The 17908-nt window shown below is 58.0% G+C and overlaps 6 protein-coding genes across 6 annotated transcripts; 2 read left to right on the top strand and 4 right to left on the bottom strand.

Annotated features, from left to right (window-relative positions):
• Positions 1-1463: 1463 nt before the first annotated feature.
• Positions 1464-3813, bottom strand: N657DRAFT_93247 (uncharacterized protein). Its single transcript, XM_062797600.1, has 2 exons — positions 2725-3813; positions 1464-2670 (listed from the first exon to the last, which is right to left on the bottom strand). The coding sequence occupies exons 1-2, from the start codon at positions 3637-3639 to the stop codon at positions 1624-1626; spliced, it is 1962 nt and encodes a 653-aa protein (XP_062653562.1). The 5' UTR covers positions 3640-3813; the 3' UTR covers positions 1464-1623.
• Positions 3814-4256: 443 nt separating this feature from the next.
• Positions 4257-5114, bottom strand: N657DRAFT_93245 (uncharacterized protein). Its single transcript, XM_062797599.1, has 2 exons — positions 4341-5114; positions 4257-4276 (listed from the first exon to the last, which is right to left on the bottom strand). Exon 1 carries the CDS (start codon positions 4924-4926, stop codon positions 4420-4422), a length of 507 nt encoding a protein of 168 aa, XP_062653561.1. The 5' UTR covers positions 4927-5114; the 3' UTR covers positions 4257-4276; positions 4341-4419.
• A 644-nt stretch (positions 5115-5758) lies between these two features.
• Positions 5759-7539, bottom strand: N657DRAFT_653073 (uncharacterized protein; the record flags this gene model as incomplete). The annotated part of the gene is made up of 3 exons (XM_062794365.1): positions 5759-5776; positions 5841-5873; positions 6112-7539. 3 exons carry the CDS (start codon positions 7537-7539, stop codon positions 5759-5761), a joined length of 1479 nt encoding a protein of 492 aa, XP_062653560.1.
• Positions 7540-7839: 300 nt separating this feature from the next.
• On the top strand, positions 7840-12339 carry N657DRAFT_640459 (uncharacterized protein). The gene has a single exon (XM_062791972.1). The coding sequence runs from the start codon at positions 7980-7982 to the stop codon at positions 12096-12098; it is 4119 nt and encodes a 1372-aa protein (XP_062653559.1). The 5' UTR covers positions 7840-7979; the 3' UTR covers positions 12099-12339.
• A 501-nt stretch (positions 12340-12840) lies between these two features.
• Positions 12841-13660, top strand: N657DRAFT_588080 (class I glutamine amidotransferase-like protein; the record flags this gene model as incomplete). The annotated part of the gene is made up of 2 exons (XM_062789833.1): positions 12841-13408; positions 13477-13660. 2 exons carry the CDS (start codon positions 12841-12843, stop codon positions 13596-13598), a joined length of 690 nt encoding a protein of 229 aa, XP_062653558.1. The 3' UTR covers positions 13599-13660.
• A 916-nt stretch (positions 13661-14576) lies between these two features.
• On the bottom strand, positions 14577-16368 carry N657DRAFT_661016 (uncharacterized protein; the record flags this gene model as incomplete). The annotated part of the gene is made up of 5 exons (XM_062795076.1): positions 14577-15074; positions 15133-15302; positions 15347-15711; positions 15753-15884; positions 16239-16368. 5 exons carry the CDS (start codon positions 16366-16368, stop codon positions 14930-14932), a joined length of 942 nt encoding a protein of 313 aa, XP_062653557.1. The 3' UTR covers positions 14577-14929.
• Between the last annotated feature and the right edge of the window lie 1540 nt (positions 16369-17908).

Here is a 17908-nt window from a genome sequence, read left to right as displayed (position 1 = left end):
CGGCAGGGACCAACCACTGCAGCGTCGTAGTGCAGACCTTACCCCGCCATTTCCATCGAGATCGAAGCAGCCACGATTCGACACCGGCATTGTCCTGCATCGGCCCTTCTGATTGGACTCACCGCCTTACCTTCCCGAAACTGGCCGGCAATGGGCCGCAGCGATGCCGGTTCCAGCTTCGATGCCAAACTTAATCACCTTAATCCGTAGGTACAGTACTAATTGCCGCGCTGTGCCGGCAGCCGCGCTTAAATGGAACCTTCAACCAGTCACATCAACATGAAAGATGACGGCTTCTCGATCCCAGCAGGATAGCATCATAAACTCATGACAGCGACACGGGGCGCTGCTACGGACTCGTCGAGACAGGGCAAAACTCTACCGCAGACAACTCAGGAGAGCCATTACGATAACGTTATCCGTCACTCATCACACATCACATCTAGCCAGTCGCGGCTTGAATCTGCTCTCCGCGGCCAACGACCGTCGCGGCCACCCGCCAGGCGAATCACGCTCCGCATTTGCCAGGTGTGGCGTGTCCATGGCGTCGAACTAAAGGTCTGATGCCGCTTTCGGTGCTTGGCACTGAGCAAGAAGTTGAGGAGAGAACTTGGTCTGGATGGTGATCTTAGATGTCGTAGGGGGGCCCGGCACCAGCCGGTTGTGTTAACTTTGTTCAGGTGCGCCAAGGCTGTCCGTCTGCCTGACCGCTCTGCGGCTGGAGCTTGTTTCGTTGCCAAACCTTGGGAGGGAGTCCCCGTTTCTGCACTTGCGTGGCGTGGGCCGTTCTTCAACACCCTCTCAGCTTTCTATTTCAGGTAATACAAGACCAAATTGGAATCGGCATGCCAGGCAACTCCCAAGGACAAAGAGTTGAAACAAGTCTCTATGAACCTGCCCTGAAACGTGTAAGGTATTAACGGCCGACTGGAGACTGAGACACCACTCAGTGTTGCATGCTGTGGCCTCCCGATACCCGGGCCGCGGGGCGCCATCAAAAGCTGCGAGTCACTGCCAAAGGACCCAAGTCGCACCCGCGTCCTTTGTTCTCGACTCGAGATTTCCCAGGATGAGATTTGTACATACCTACTACTCCGTAGTAACTATGTATCACTCGACAGGCGACGATTGTCGGGGCTCAGCACAGGCTGCCAAGACACGCTGCGCAAGAAGCCAACTGAGCCAAGAAGTCGCCGTTGAGCCAGGACAAAGTGACAGAACCCAATATCTTTCTTTTTGTCTTGATTCGTCAGGGATCTCCAGCGGAGAAGAGCGCCCAGCTCTGTGGTCCCCTCACCCGTGATCCGACCATTTTTTTCGCCAGGCCTCAAGAACTCCCATTACCAGTTGCAAGGGGGATTCCTTCCACAACCAAGAGGCAGAGCTCTTCCATTGCGTCCCAGCCGACAGAAAGCGCAATTTTCAGAAGCTTCCAGTCTACTTAGGAAAAGTACCCAAAAATGTAAACGTACCGTAGTGTACAGTCACAGAAACGACAACCAGCCAACCACAGAAACCATAATAACCAGAAAACAACAACCAACCCAACCCCACCCCGCCCATCAAAGTCATTATCATTATTCGCCGTGCCCATCCACTCGTCTAAAGACCAGCAGCAGCTCACTAGTGACCAATACCGTACACACCATCAAGTTGATACCCATCCAGATGCTGCTGCTGCTGCTGCTCCCCACCACCACCACCACCACCACCACAAACCGCCATCCCATCCATCTCCTGTTTCACCACCATCTCATTAACCCCAACGGGAAGCACACCTGTCGTAGTAGTAGAACCCACCCACCCCGGATGATGATGAAGCGGCCCGACAACACCTTCCATGCTGTCATCGTCATACACGCCCACCACCTGCGGCAGCACTGTCACCGCTGCAGCAGCAGCATTTTGTTGATGATGAGGATGGAAATAAGCGTGATAACCAGTGTAGTGGTACTGATCCCCCTGACCGCCATCCATCATGAGACCGCCGTCACCGCCGACTTTTGCTGCGTAAGGAACTGCGTGCAGCGACTCCGGGGTGACGGGCTCGTTGTCGGCGGCGCAGGGCTCGCTTGATGTGCTGCGTACCATAGACATGGACGAGGAGGAAGTACCGGGGGGAAAGAGTTGCGGGTCGGGGTAGTCGTACTCAATGCCGGTGTTGGTGGTGTTAGTTGGGCTGTTGTAGTGCTGGCGGGGGAAGAAGGAGGGTGGGGCGGTGTGGGGGGCCGGCGATACCGAGGAGACAGGGTTATTGATGACGAGGTGGTGTTGGTGGATGCCGTGGCTGATGTAGGGTGAGCTTCGGTGCGGGGATAAGAGGTAGGACTGCTGCTGCTGGCGCATCGAGGTGCTGCTGTTGCTGCGCAGGGTCTGGCTGCGGGCGCCGCGCAGCACCCGGCTGCTGCCATGTCCCTGTCCCCTTTTGCTGAACGAGTGGTGGTGGTGGTGTTGGTGGTGGCGGGCGGGGTAGCTCCGGTAGACGCGCGAATGGAGCCCGTGGCTTGCGGCGCTGCGGCGGGATTGGTTGCCCTTGCGGTAGCGGGTGGTGCTCTGCACGCCGGCGATCGCCCACGGTTCGAGATACCATTCGGTCGACTTCTTGCCGTCGGTCTGGCTTGCGTCGCCGTCCTTGGCAGCGCTGGGTCTGCGCTCGCGCTTGGTGAAGGCCTGGGAGATCCCTGTTAGAAGATGCAGGCAGGCCATGGCTTGCGGCTGACATACCTGATTCATGCTCAAGTTGTGCCGGATGCTGTTCTGCCAGCCCTTAGTATCATCCTTGCCCTTGTCAGTGTTCTCGCGGAACCACTGATAGATCTCTTGAAGGGTCATGGCATGTCGCGGGGTGCTCAAGAAGGCCTTGTAGATGAGTTGAGCGTAGGGCTCCTCCTGCTTTGTTGAACCATCGGCTTGCACGTGCGAGAGGCTTGGGCTTCTTTTCCTGGTCCGCGTGCGAGCATCCTCCATGCCGACCAGCGTCTCGGCCTGACTCTTCACATCGTCGCCGGGAGAGTCCGAAGCGCCGTTCTCCATTGAGAACCGAGGTGCCGTGCTGCAAGGTGACAACGGACGGCCGCTCTCAGGAGACGCAGGATACCCGTCTTGCGACAACGTGTGGTAGCCTGCAGGATATGGCTCGGTTTGACTGCGTGCCCGCTGCCATTCCTCTTGTCCGTTGAGGCCCTGGGCCTGGAGGAGGGATGCATCGGCCGGAAATGATGTTGGGATGTTGTAGCCGCTGTCAGGGAGCTGATAACTGGAAAGCTGGGGATCCAAGCCGCGGTAGCGGTTCTGCACTTGCTCAGTCGCTGCTTCCCAAGGCGTCGGGCCCAGTTGCTCTGGCGAGTCCCATATGCGAGGTGAAGACTGCTCCGAGCTGGTTTGTTGCAAACTGCTGACGGTTGGAGAGGTGTGCAGCGTGTAGTGCTCGAACTCATCGTTGCTTGTCTGCGATCCGAGGCAACTGCTCCATAGACTTGAGGCGTAGGCGCCCTGGCAATCGCCATCATGGCTCCGTAGCGCACTCAAGCCCGCAACCAACTGGTGCTCAGCCTGGGATGGATTGGGGGGGGGGCAAGATGGAGCCATCTGTTGAGGGGGCGAGGCGTAGGCGTTCCCCATGCTGCAGAGCGTTGACATGTGTTGAAGTAACGGCGATGTGTAGTAGTGTCCTGGGAGAAGAGGCGGCTTGATAGCGAGTTGAGTTCGTGCCCGAGGTTGCAGACGCTGGAAACGGCGACAACACAGTGGGCTCCCTTGTTCGACTGAGCGAGGACAAAGACGTGTGAAGGCGACAATGGTCCGAGATGTGCGAATATGAGGACAAGACGAGTTTGATGCGCCAGAGATCTCACGCCGGAAATTGAGGTGGCCAGAGAGAAGTAGTCCCAGATCGGAGCCAGGCCTGGTGGTCAGTTGGCCGGAGAATGGGCCTGTCTTCAACGGGGAGTTATCTGGTGGATGTACTCAAGCCGGATAAGGCGATCCTCAGAGCAGGGGTGCGGCAGACTGGCCTTGTAGCCCGGTACCTTCAGTAACCCGGGGACCAGGGGTGTAAAGGCCGCTTCCCCGGGAAGCGACAAGAGGGCTGGAGCAAGACGAAGTAACGGGGTAGGTACAAGGTTGAGGGATGCCAGCGCGTTGCATGGTACTGCGCATCTACATGGGCACCCTGGAGAAGGCAACATGCCTAATTTGTACCACCCCTGTGCGTGGGGAGGAGAGGGTTCGGCAGGATGCTGCTGTTGCGCGAGATGGGCGAGGTACCAGCCATGTACTGCTTTCTCTTGTTAACGATGGCGGGTTGTGTACACCGTGTGGTTGCGTGCTTGTGCTTGTACCTGGGGCTGCGAGTGTGCTAAAAAGAGCCGGATGCAAACGCAGATGGGGGCTTGTGGCTGGTCTAGGCATTCCAGGGATTCAGAAGACGCCCGGGTGTTGATGTGATGGTCGGACGGCTGAGGGGTGGGCTGGCCAGCCTCGCCAGCCATCGGTACCGGTACACAGTAGGAATATGGCGTCCTCACAGGGTGTGCTGCGGCGACAAGCCCCAAGATGGACAGGAATGACAAGTGAAGAGGTTCTAACATGGATTGCCCTGTCCCTGGTCCTGCAGCTGGATCTTCCGAAAAAAAAGCTTGCGCACCAACCCGGCATAGTTGGTAGGGCAAGCAGGAATCCGTCAGTGAGAGAGAGCGGTGACGGCTCGACAAGTTGAAAACAAGTACATTGTGCCATGCAGCTTGTCGAGCTCGGCCTCTGCCTCCGGAGTTCTGCCCCCGTTGTTCGCATGGCCGTGTCCGCCAGTCTGTTGCATCGAGACGACCGACGCTTGCGAAGACAGAGCAGAACTGGCGGGAAACCCAGAGAAAAGTCTGCCGGAAAGGTGCATGTCGCCAATACCATATGCCTGAAGAGGCCAATCATGACCTCTAGGCAAAATACATGCTGGGAGAGTTGGTTGGCCACCACCAACGGCGATGCAACGCCTAGCCTTCAAACGGCATACCGCACCGTGCGGTCTGGCAGCAATATCTGGGGGATCTGGACTGCAGAAGTCGTGTTGCATTCTAGAAGGCCAGTCGAAACATGCAGCTTCAGCATTTGCGTCGCGGCCTTGGTGCTTGCCGCGAGGCAAGCAGCAGCGAGCCGTCCGCGATGCCCAAGAACGTGGATGGAAGACCTGGTGACTTGCAGGCAAGCACAGGGACGTGTCAGCAACACTGTCTGAATTCTCACCAGGACAACGTTCTTGTCCCTCCCCGTACGACTTGGCAGAACACCACCTCCATAAACGAGAGCCATGCGCAGCGGCCTGCTGTCGAGTCGACAAGCCGAACGGCGATCTGGTCCGGCGGGGATAAGAGTTGCGCGATCATGTTGCACGCCGCGGGTCCGGGAGAAGACAGCATGTTCTCACATCTTGCGGAACAGGCCCGGCGGAGACAGAGATAATGGCCGGTATGATGACCTGGTCAGGGCAGGGTGTCACACAACCAAGGCAAGGCTGGACATTGTGCGCTCCTCAGCTCTCATTAATTCGTCCTGTGCTCCGTCGGCAGTGGGTCCATCCGCTGCAGTATCGGCAAAGATCACACACGTACATCGGCCGGCTCCCCAGTGAGCTGGCTTCTAGTACGGGCCGGTGTCGCCTTGGTCGGTCAATTCAACACTTTGAGCGCCGGCCGCTCCCAAGCTCCGTCTCCGAGATAGAGCAATGCAGTGCCGGGACCGAGGGGCCCTGAAACGGGGAGGCATCTTACTTCCGGTAATAGATCTGCATGTGTGGTTAGTCTCTGGTTTGTATTCGTGGCGCACCCCTTGCCAGGACAGTCACATACCTTCTTGAACTGGAAGTGCAGCTGCAGAATGCCCTGTAAACCACCAGTCAGCTGCTTGCTTCAGCCAAAGCAAGGGGAGTCCAAATCAAGACGCGGCATGCAAGCAATGGGCGCAGTCGTGAGAGACATGCGGCGATTGACGCGCATTGGCAGGGAGAGAGAGGAAGGACGGGCCGCGGCCTGGGACCGAGACATGCAACCCCCGCGATCGTCAAGTCATTTTAGGGGCACAGCAGCATCAAAAGGAAGAAAGCACGTGTTTTGGACATACCTTGTCGAAACTGCTCTTGAACCCGCGTTCCTTCTTCGCGCTGTAATCCCACTCCCGATCCACGATCCGGAAGGCAATGTCTTCGTATGGCGGCCCGGCGATGAAACGGATAAGGCAAGTGTCCTCCTTGCCGGCGGGGGCAAATGACTCGCCCTTTCGGCGACCGTGTTCGCGGATGATCTTGAAGGTCGGCGCCTTGGTCTTGTCGATGAGGTCCGGGTAAAAGATGTTGAAGCGATAGCCCTGGACCACCTTGGGTGGCGGGTTGTCGTGGTCATAGTGCGTCTGGTTGTACTTGTTCCACTCGTATCCCATCAGCACGCGGTTGAAGTAGCGCGGCTTCCGCGGTCTGTACTTGTCGGCCCAGAGAGGTCTCTGGATTCCCGGGACGGCCTCTTCCGCCGTGAAGATCTCCTCGCCTTCGCTGACGCCACGGGCTACCTCGCGGTCGTACAATGCCTTGGTCGCCAGAGAAAAGTCCTCATTCCCAGCCGACGCAAAGCGGGCGGTTCCCAGCGGTGCGGCGCTGGAACTCGTCTGGGTGACAGCTGTCGAGGCGGCCGATCGGACCATCGGCTTGGTGGGGGCCGGGGAGAGTTGGGGAACGGTGGCGGAGAATCCCCCGGATTCTTCCAGGGCCTTGGCTCTTTCCGGGTCCCGCTTCCGAAGGATCCCGACTCTGGCCTCCTTTATGGCTGCGCACACCTTCTTGAGTCTTGCCTTTGCCTTGTAGACGAGCAGGCTTTTAAGAAGCGCCTCCCAATAGTCCGTGTCGATTGGCTCGTTCGACTGCAGCTTGGCCTTTATCTGCTTTTCCAGGGCCTCCAGCTGCTCGAGCGTCTTTGGGCTGAGGATCCGGTCGACGTCTGAGGCTACCGAAGTCACTGCTCGTCCCTCGGGGCCCTGGGGCTTCCGCTTCTGGCGATGGTCAAGGCAGAGGGCGAGCAGCGCTGTCCAGTACTCCTTGTTCGTGGCGTTGGCTTCGAGCGTGTGATATGACCGGATGTCCTCCTCCAGCTCCTTCAGCTGGGCATCATTCAGGCTCTGCAGCACGGCTTCTGGGGCGGGCAAGTCAATTTCGACGTCGCCGTCGTCGTCATCGAAGGCGTCGCGATCCAAATCAATGAAGCGGAGGCCAAAAGCCAGGTAGTCGATGGGCTTCGCGCGCTGCTCCCTAACGCGGATGTCGGCCTTCTTCTTTGCCTGCTTCAACACGAACTTGTCCTCGTCGGCGACAAACTGCTCAGACTGCTGGTCCTGTGTGAGATATCTGCTCGCAGCGTTTGCCACGTTGCCGTTTGCAGGCAACTGGCGGGAGGGTTTCGCAATTCGGTTCGACGGATCGTAGCGAGGCGCGGTGACGTCTCGGCCTCGATCCGTTCGCGGCGACTTGGAACCGTTGATCATCGCTTGTCTGCCTGGATCCATCGTGATGTGGTGAATGCACTTTCTCGTGCAAAAAAGGCGATGCACGTTTGATGCTGCAATTTTGCTACCGCTGCATTGGAATGTCACCTAGAGTTGGAAGTTCAGGTTGCAACGCCAGAACCATCCATGAATCAGCATCCAATCTTGGCCCCTCCCAGCGGTCTTTCCGGATCCCTGGTCGGTGCAGTAGAGCGGGGCGATTAGGTTAGCGTGGACTGCAGCCAATGCGATAGTAGCTCCAGGCCTGGGCTCCGAAACTTGGCATCGATCCATCACTCCACTGCATCCAGATGGACTGGATGGAACTCACATCATCTCTAAGGTACTCAACAACAAAACAGTGAACAGCGTCCGCCTGCGCGCGCATTCCCATATTTGGCGATGGTGTGATAGAATGCCGCCATAAGCTGGAGGAAACAGAACGCCAGCAAAACGATGCCATGAATAGCATCGGCATCAGCCACCAGGGCAGCATCATGCGCAGGCTGCTGGGCAACCGAACGGCACCCGACTCGGCCCACGACACAGGAGCCTCCGCATCCGTCACCAGCTCGCCGCTTGCGCCCCATTACCGCCCGACTGCATCGCAGGATGTCATCTACACCGCCAGTGTTCCCATAACATGCCTGGACAGTTCTCCTGATGGCCGTTCTGCCGTGCTAGCCGGCCGCCACGTGCTCAAGACGGTCGTCTTTGATGGCCTCACAGTCAAGGACGGCATCGACCTGCGCGCCCTGCTCATCGCCCAGCCATCGCAGCGCAACAGCATCCCAGTCTCGGTCGCCGACCAGCTCTCCATCAAGGCTGTGAGATGGGGACAGCCGCAGGGCAAGCAAGCCCTCTTCACGGCCGGCACCAGCGGCAAGATCTTCCAGTACGACCTGGTGCGTGCCGGGTCCACAGCCCTTGGCTCGCCGGTCGACTGTGTCCAGATCCGGGAAGACTCACGCCAGGTCAACGCGCTCGACCTCAACCCGCACCGGAACTCGTGGCTCCTGTCGGGCAGCCAGGACGGCATCGTGCGCTGCTTCGATGTCCGACAGCCCACCCAGACCCGCGCCGGCGCCACCTTCCGCTCCATCCAGGCCTTCAAGTGCAACGCCGACGGCGTGCGCCATGTACAGTGGAACCCCAAGGATGGTTTCATCTTTGCCTGCGGTACCGAGCAGGGTTTCGTGTCCAAGTGGGACATGCGCAAGCCCAGCGCGCCAATCCTGCGCATCAACGCCCACGAGAAAACGTGTACCGCCATGGCTTGGCACCTGGACGGCGTCCATCTCGTCAGCGCGGGGCTCGACAGCAAATGCAACATCTGGGACTTGTCCAAGCAGGACAAGCGCCAGAAGCCGAAGTGGACCCTCTCGATCCCGGCCCCTGCCGGCACGCTTGCCTGGCGTCCCGGTCAGTGGTCTGCCACGGCCCAGGGGAAACGGGCCTCGCAGCTCGCCGTGTCATACGACGAGAGCGGCCAGAGGCGCTACGGAATGAACATGGTACACATTTGGGACCTTGCACGGCCCACCATGCCCTACAAGGAGATCCAGCGGTTTGACACGTCGCCCAGCGCCATGCTCTGGCACGACCAGTACCTCCTGTGGACGGCGGGGCAGGACGGCGTCTTCAGCCAATGCGACGTCTCGTTCGCACCAAAGGTCATTGACCGCCAGGCTGTGTCGACCATGGCCTTCTCCCCCCGGGGTGACGTGCTCATGCTGCTGGACGAGCGAGCCCCGCCACGTCGGCCGCGGCCACACATTTTGCACCACGACGCCGTCGCACTGCCGTCTTATAGCTCGAGCCCCACAACCCCCAAGGTCAGCGTCAGCCGGAGCGATTCAGAAGACGACGCTATCGGAAGCTTCATAGGTCCCAACAGGCGCGGCAGCCGGCGGCGACGCCCTAGCACCCGCTCCACAGCCACACTCAGTACCACACCGCCCGTGGGTCCGGGACTGGAGGACGTCATGTCGCTCGAGCAAACCATCAAGGCGACTGGGCCCTATAGGCCTCAGCAGGCCATGGCCGTTGGTCACGTTCCCGCCGCTGCCAACGTAGACGTGTACGGATACCTGGCCGTGAACTACCTCGAAGCGCTGCACAGGGACCTCCCTTATTCACCCGGTGCTGGCCCCCTGCCGAATCGGATTGCTACGATTCTTGAGCACTACGCCAGGGCTACCGCAAATGTGCGGCAATTTCGGCTCGCGCAAACCTGGCGCATCCTTGCGTATGCCGTCGAGATGCTGCTTCATCGGCGGGCCCAGTATCACCTTGACCGCCGGATGGACCGCCACCACTTCTCGGCCAGGAGGAAGAGCGAGGCCAAGGCCAAAGGGAAGGCAAAGGCCCTAGCGGGGCTGTTTGCAGCGCCGACGCCGTCGGTACTCGACGGGGAGGAAACGCCGCGCAAGGTTTCGTCGCTTGCAAGTTTTGACAGAAGCCTGCACCCAAGGTCACTCCTCTCTGAGGAGCTCGAGAGCACCTCCAACGTTCCCACGCCAGTTGCTCGGCCAGTGTCGGACGACCCGGGCGTGACATGTTCGGCTGAGAGAGAACAGGGTAGGAAGCTCACTCCCATCGTTGAACCGGAGAGCTTCACTCTCCCCCCCGCGGTGCATCCCCCTTCACTGGTCACGCGCAAGCGCCTCGATTCGGTACCGCTCTCGGTTGCGAGCCACGACAGCGGACTTACCCATGCTAGCACGGAGGGATACGACTTCTACGACACTGAAGCAATGGGCAGGGCAATCGACGTCCCCAGCCCAAGATCCACTTCGATTCGGGTGCACGATTACCAGGCCACGGGGTCCCCGAGTACGCGGAGAAAACCCGTGATGAGACAAAACTCTGATGACAGCTATGTCCACCTCTTTTCTACCTCGGACGAGAGTCGTCGGCGAGCCACAGGTCTGGACACGTCTTCCGACGGCAGCTTGACTGGCCAGGCTGCAAGGGCGGCTATTCTTGCCGAGCTTCGAAGCGGCAATGAAGAAGAGTTCGACAGCCGCGTAAGGGGCCAGGCACTCAACAAGTCGTCGCCAGAACGCAATCATGTCCCGTCCAATCGCACGATGCTCGCCAGAACCGAGACGGATATGACGGCATTTACCGATGAGCATCACGCCATCACGCAAACCACAACCGACAGCTTCGAATCGGGCTTTCCATCACAAACCGATGCCGACTTTGCGGTCGAGTCGCCGTTAAAGCAGCCACCCTCTCCTGAATCTCCCATCTCCCTTGGCAACGACCAATCACCCTTCATTGTCGAGACGGACTACCTCTGCTGGTCTGACGACCTGCCATACCCCTACCCGATCGATCCGTCCTCGGGCTTTTCCGTCGTCTCATCCACCCCTCTCCAACCCTACGCCCTCATAGCTCGCGCGCTCGCCTTCGAAGCCAAGTCCTCAGCTCTCAACGCCTCAGCCATCATCCTCCTACTCAAACCGCTCCTCCCAGACGAGGTCATCGACTACAACCAAGCCGCCGCCATCCTCCGCCAGCACCACGCCCGGCTGATGAGCATGAAGCTCTTTGCTGAGGCCGCCCTCCTCCGCAAGCTCTGCATGAAGGGCTGGCCCGGCGGCGCCCTCCTCTCCTGGGGCGAGAACTACCCGGCCATCTTCTCCCCGGCGCACGAGGGCGTCCAGGCGAGCCTTGTCTGCACCGCCTGTCACAAGCCGCGCGACGTGGGCCGCTCGGCCGCGTCAACCGACTCGGTCTGGCATTGCGAGCGGTGCAAGGCGGTCATGGCACCGTGTGCGGTCTGTGGGGAGCGCGATACCGCGCCGACCATTCCTACGTCTATGATCACAGCTGGAGGAGGAGAAGAAAACACCACCAGAGAACCGGTCTTGACGACGTGGTGGTACTGTCCCGGCTGCGGCCACGGAGGCCACTCGTCCTGTCTGGCAGCGTGGCATGCCGCGCTCGAACAATCGCCCAGCGGCGGCGGCGAGTATCCTCGTCATCATCATCCCCTGGAGGATGCCCCCGGCGCCGCCGAGTCGAGCGACGGGTGTTGTCCGCTGGATGGGTGCGGCCACGTGTGCTTGCCGAGCAAGGAGAATCATGGGATGATGCTCCGGACGGAGGAGGTCAGTCGCGTCGTGAGGGAGGCGACGAGGGCGGTGGCTAAGGCGACGGTTGCTGCGGCCGCTGCGGCGGCCGCTGTCGCTGCTGAGGGGAGGGGCGCTGAGAATGCTACCGAGGTCGGCGGGACTGGAGCGGGCCACGACGGGTTTCCGAGGCATGTTGGGGAGGAACATCATCAGCAGCAGCAAAGTGATTTTGGTGGTGTTGGTGGTGGAGGGGTTGTAATGGTTGGAAACTTCGGGAAGCATGGCGGTGGTCACGGTGCCGCTGTCAGGAGTGACGGTAATGATATCCCTCAGAGCAGGGCGGTCGAGACGGTCAGGGAGACGTTGGCCGGGTCGGGAAGTTCGGCAAGGGCGGGGACGGGGATACTCAGCTCGAGTCCCGGTCGGGGCGGGATTGGGGCCGAGAGGGAAAGGCGGAAGAGCGTCAAGTTTGTGGCGACTGACGAGAGGCGGTGATGTGTCACGTATTGGGCAGCCTCTGCTGAGGGTCAGGTGTCTTCCTTGGGCTGTGGCCGGGTGGTGTTCGTCGTATACCTGCTTTTTTGGTGTCTGCTTCGCGTTCAATGTGTTCTTGCAGAAGTTTGAGGCAGTCTCGAAGGGCCCTATTCCGGATGGGGTTCTAAACCACTGAGATTTCACAGCCCAAGCTAGAGTCTCGTTGTTCATCATGAACCTTGACCGTCAAACCGTCTTGCATCATGAAACCGATCCTGCCAAGTCGCGATTTCACAATCTGCTCGACTTCTCGGGCGCTTTGAACTTTTGGGCATTGTGACAGGACATCGGATACGTTTTGAACGTTCCAAACTCTTCGTCTCTTCGCCCGGGCACCACGCGGCTCCGCCCGAGTTGCTAAGCTCCGAGGGCGCTCGGGACAAAGCGCCCCTATGTAACCTGCCGCACTTTGTTTTGCTAGCTGCCTCGCCATAGCCGCACCTCGTCGGCTCAAATGGTCTCAGAACTAGCGGCCTTTTGCAGGGCGAGACCCGGGCTGCGTCGGACGTTGCCTTTGGCTCTTGCAATGCCGTCTGGTTCCGACTTCAGAACCTCCGGCATGTTTGGGAGCCGGACAGGTATAAAGTGACCTTTCAGTCCTCCTTTTCCGTTCTGCATCGAGAGCACCAATTCATTCAACTCCAACAGACCAAACAAACCTCCTTTTGCAGAACAACAGCTGTAGACCACCCCCAATTCCAACATGACCTCGTCCTCCCCGAAGAAACTCCGCATCGGCGTCATGCTCGAGGCCGTGCAGCTCTCCGACATTCTCGGCATCGACATCCTCGGGAACCTGTCCAAGGACTACATGTCCCAGGTCAAGGACCTCCAGCCGGCGTACGCCGCTTTCGAGTCTCACGCCATCGACATGGAGTTCTTCTACATCGCCACCACCCTCGAGCCGGGGTTCATGACGCCGGGCCTGCATTTTGTGCCGACTGTCACCTACGAGGACTGTCCGCGCGATCTAGACATCGTCCTCATCGGCGGCCCGCTGCTGAGCCACCGCCCGGAGCAGGCGGCTCGGTTCATGAGGGAGGCGTGGCCCAAGACCAGGGTGTGGTTGACTACTTGTATTGGGAGTATGTGGTTGGCGAGTTCAGGGGTGCTGGATGGATTGAAGTGTACGACGAATCGGGAGTGCTTGGGGTTGGCGAGGAAGATGCATCCTGAGGTGGAGTGGCTCGATCAGAGGTGGGTCATCCAGGATAAGGTCTTTGAAGGGGAGAGTAAGGGGGAGTTGTGGACTGCGGGGGGTGCTGGTGCTGGTGAGGCTCCTTTGATTTCGCTTGCTCGAGTTGTCGAAGGATGATTGCTGACCAGAAGCCACACCTAGGGATTCATATGGTTGCCACGTACTGCCTGGAAAACTTTGATCGCAAGTTTGTCAAGACGCTTGCCCTGGGCCCTTTGGAGTTTCGGCTGGATGGAAACGTGAGCCAGTTCTACCTGGCTTGATGCTCTTGGGCGGAATACGCAGACTACACTCCAGTACTGGATCACGCCGTCATTGTGGCTTTTTTTTTCAAGATGGATACAGCACGTCGAAGGAAGTAGTCAATCCGCACTGCGTGCTAAAGAGTGATACTACTTTCAGGACCTACAGGCTACAGCTTTGGTAAATTCACCACTTCAATGGTCATCGGACAGTGAATGAAACTTCGGTGCTGAATCATGTGATTTGATCACCAAAGCGCCTCATAGGATATCCTCCCTCAAGCCGAACCAGGGGTAAATCCCATTGGGTCGTGATCACTTACAGACATCGAGGTGGTACTGCCATCCCTGCTAGGGTTGGTAATTCTAACGCTAACTCCAAGTAACTCAAACTTTAACATTCTCCTCCACGGTACGAGAAGGAAGGTACGGCACTGCCATCAGATTCATCATTCCCATTCTCAGAACTTCCGTACTGATCCCCTCCTATCATTGTATCGAGACATTGAACATCATGGCCATCATCCCGTCGATTGCAGGCCTCGGTGCCGTCGTCAAAGTCCGAGGGGAGACAGCGAAAGAGTACATCAATCCCTACGGCGAAGAGGCCAACGTGACTCGGGACGATTTCGATCTTCTGGCGGACAACGGCGACACCTTACCATATGTTGTCAAGTCCATCGAGGCCAAACAGGCGAGCTGTACGCATTCCACGTTACCAAAACCAAGCGTCTCCGCGGACGGCGTCATCACATTGGTTTCGTTACTTCTTTTGACAGCCTAGCTTTGAGCATGCGCCATGAATCAGGTGCGGTGGCACCAGGGTAGAGGTGGGAAGCGGTGACTGGCAGCTACTTCACCGGCAACCCAATCTCGGGCTGTCAGAGTCACAAACTCCAGTTTGCGGCGTTTAAGATCGGTACAGCGACCATTGACAACTGTTGGTTGACGCTCGCTGACCGCTGACCACCCCACACTCACAGTCGACACCGATTCGCTCTGCGCGGAGGATCTCCAGCGTCAAGCAACGACCGCGCAGCAATGCGAAACTCTCCAAGTCCGTTTCTTCAACATGCAAAACAGTGGATACATAAATGGGCCGGGGATAGGGGTAATGTTCGATGAAGCCACCTCCCAGCTTGCCGAGAAGGCGGTCAAAGGCAAAGCTGTCGACTGTTTACAACGTAAGTCGCCGAGAACGTAGCGCCTCAGGCGTTATCCCAAGCTGACGAGCCCTCCAGTTACGTTACCGAGCCGACTTCTCCACCACCGAAGCAACGAATCGACAGCTACCACAATCTCAAGAAACGCCCATTTGCGAATCTCGAGTTCCGCTACCGAACTAGAGGTGACTAAGTAGGTAAGGAAGAGGGGTTGCAGTGCTGGCACCAATCAACCAACGAGGTCCGTTGAATGCAGCCATCAAGGCGGCTTCGTTCCGACAGAATCAAGTAAAGCGTCCATGATTTTGTATTATACGTGATTATAGGTAGGTACCTATGAAATGTTGTGAGCCGCGAAGCTGGTTTGAGGCACTGTTCACAGCAGAAGGTACCTAAGCGCTCCAAATGCAACTGCCAAACACGCGACGCTAGCGAGGGCCGACCGCTCGGCGGCATTGTCTCTCGGCCAGTCAATGCTTGTATCGTTGGCATCCTTGTGTTTGCACCGATGTGCAGTGAGGGACGCCCATATGCTCTCGGCAGCAGCAGAGCTGATCTCGACCTGGCAAGGATTCGCGGTCGGGTAGGGCTGGAGGAGGCCAGTACGGCGCAAGTCACGTTGCCATACTCGTTCGAGTAGGCGGGCTTCGTCGGAACCCAAACGGTTTCGTCCGTCACGCTGATGGCGGCACCGGGCTGTGCGCACGTCCCACCATTGTTTGCGGTATCGGCGACGAGATCCACTGCCTGCCCTCCGCTCTTGATGGTGAAATCGATGGACCGCTGCGAGATCTCGGTCGTATTCACCTTGACAGCGGACTCGGGGCCGCTCAGGTCGCAGCTGATCCACTCGACAATCCAAAACAGATCAAACTGACCCTCGCGGGCCTGCAAGTCTGCGAAGCCATACACAAAGTAGGGCTCATGGCTGGTCCAGTTGGTGTCGAACAATTCAATCTCGTTGCCCGGGCCTGCGGGCCCATCCTTCGGGTCGCTCGCGAACCGTGTCAACCAGCTAATGCGAGGTTCTGAGATGCTTGCGTGAGATGGGCATTGCGGAAGGCGAAGACGATTGGGAACCCTTCCCTGGGTGCATATGTCTCGTTTCGCGGAAACACCACGTCGATCTCCAGCACGCCGGCAGCTTCAATGACGGTCCAAACGCAGGGCTATAGCACCGCCAAGAAAGACACCACCCCGGAGAAGAGGCGCATGTTTATGTGGCCTCGGCCGGCAGCTGGAGAGGGCAGGAGGTTGGAATGTTGAAATGAGGTTGGGGGCGGCACTGGTGGCTCCGAGGTTGTCAATGCAATGCAGGGAAGACGGAAAAGGATGAAGAGCGTAAAAAGAAGAGTCGTCAAAGGGTTGGAAGGAGAGAGTCAGGGGAATCTGGCCCAGGGACATGTCGAATTCCTGGGGTTAGTCAAAACAGAGCTGCTCCTCTGGTAAATCACAGCAGTCGCAAAATCTCGCCTTTCGCACGCCAGCAATTGATGACTAAAGCAGGCCCGGGCTAGCACTCGCCCAAAGTTCTGCCGGTCGAGAACGCGTTCGCATTCCCGGACCAGGGCCGCCTCCGTAACAGCTCCAAACGGCGCCGGCGACGAAGGCAGGAAGTCGTCACCCATTTTACTTCGTTCACACTCATTAAAGTCCTCCAGCGCGCGCCCGCGCATTCGCGATGGCGGTGCATCTTCGGCGCCAGGATCCCGTCCGCTGTTTGGGGACGCGAACCAACTGTATCCGACCCTCGAAGAGGCTCCGGTGTTGGCCAGGCTCGCGCATGCCGTCGTGGCCTTCCCCCTTTCCGCTCAACCCCCGGAATTTTCCTTTTTCTCATCTTTCTACTAATCCTTCCTACTTGTAACGCACTGCTCGGCTCAACATGACGGTACAACAGCAGTCGCGCTTCTCTGAGCTGGACGAGGAAGGCGTGAATACACTCCTTCAGCTTTACTTGGAGAGCGCCATAGAGGAGGAGGCTAACAAGCACCTTCGTCGCTCTGGAAACGCGAAAGGAGCGTAATAGAGTATAGACTGAATGGACCGAGTATATCTTCTCTTCCCCCTCACCTTTCCTAGCCTCCCCCTCTCGTGAACCAAATCTCGACACAATACTTAGTACAATATACTGATGTATTACTGATTTCTTACATTTGATAAGATTCTATGCACTTACGAGAAAAAAGATGGCGAGATTGATGGTACTCCCCGGATATATGTGGCCCGCCTCCGAGCTCACGACTGGCGCTAACTGAGTGAAGCCGTCTTAATGTCGACCTTGCCGCATCTAGGTGGACCTCGCTCGGGTGTAACGGGCTGGGCCCGGTGCGAGCCTCGGCGACTCTCGGCCAATACCAAGACCCCTGATGAGGCTATTCCCACTCGCCCCACAGCACACCGAACCTTCTAGCAACGCGCTCAGACCAGCGCGCCTACGAGGATAAGTATGCTTGCGAGCTACCAGAGTCTGTCGTCTCTCCTTTTCTTTTCCAAGTTCAGTGTACTCGTAGAGTCGTCATCAGCTAGTTGCAATATACTACCTGAGACCGTTACATTGGTGGAGACTCGTCGTAGCGGCCGATTTCAAGATCCTCCGTGCTGAGCGGGCCGCGCTGCGAAGGAATGATAAACTCCTGGAGGCAACCGGCTCTTCCTGAAGTGGGCGCAAGAAGGCAAAAACGGAGGGTCCCACCTATTTGATTGTCAAGGTATGTGGAGCTGAACCGAATACATCAATTTTTCCTCTTTTTTGTGTCTAATTCTTTTTTTTCTAGTCATTGAGGTTGCCTCCTATACGCCTTCACTCTTCCCGTGTCATATACGTATGCTTTACTAACTAGTGTCTGGCTAACGTTAGTCCAGTAAAGGCAAGACCTTCTAGAGTCTAGGAAGCAGATCTCATCCTTGGCGAGTGCCTCAATCTCGTGCGGATCGGAGCCCTGTACCAGGAAATTGGTCAGGTGTCACAATATGAACCAACGGGAGCCAACAATGGCGGTTCACTTGCAGATGATAGTGGGGAACGAAGGACGTCACGAGCCAATCATTTAGGACCAATCGGAAGGAGACCTGGAGTTGGTCGAGAGAGCTTTGAGAGCATGAGAGAGCTTTGAGAGCATGAGAGAGCTTTGAGAGCATGAGAGAGCTTTGAGAGCATGAGAGAGC

Source organism: Parathielavia appendiculata, assembly GCF_033297405.1.
Source record: "Parathielavia appendiculata strain CBS 731.68 unplaced genomic scaffold N657scaffold_1, whole genome shotgun sequence".
Lineage (NCBI taxonomy): Eukaryota > Fungi > Ascomycota > Sordariomycetes > Sordariales > Chaetomiaceae > Parathielavia > Parathielavia appendiculata.
Note: the sequence above shows the minus strand (reverse complement) of the source record. Positions and strands in the feature narration are given on the sequence as shown.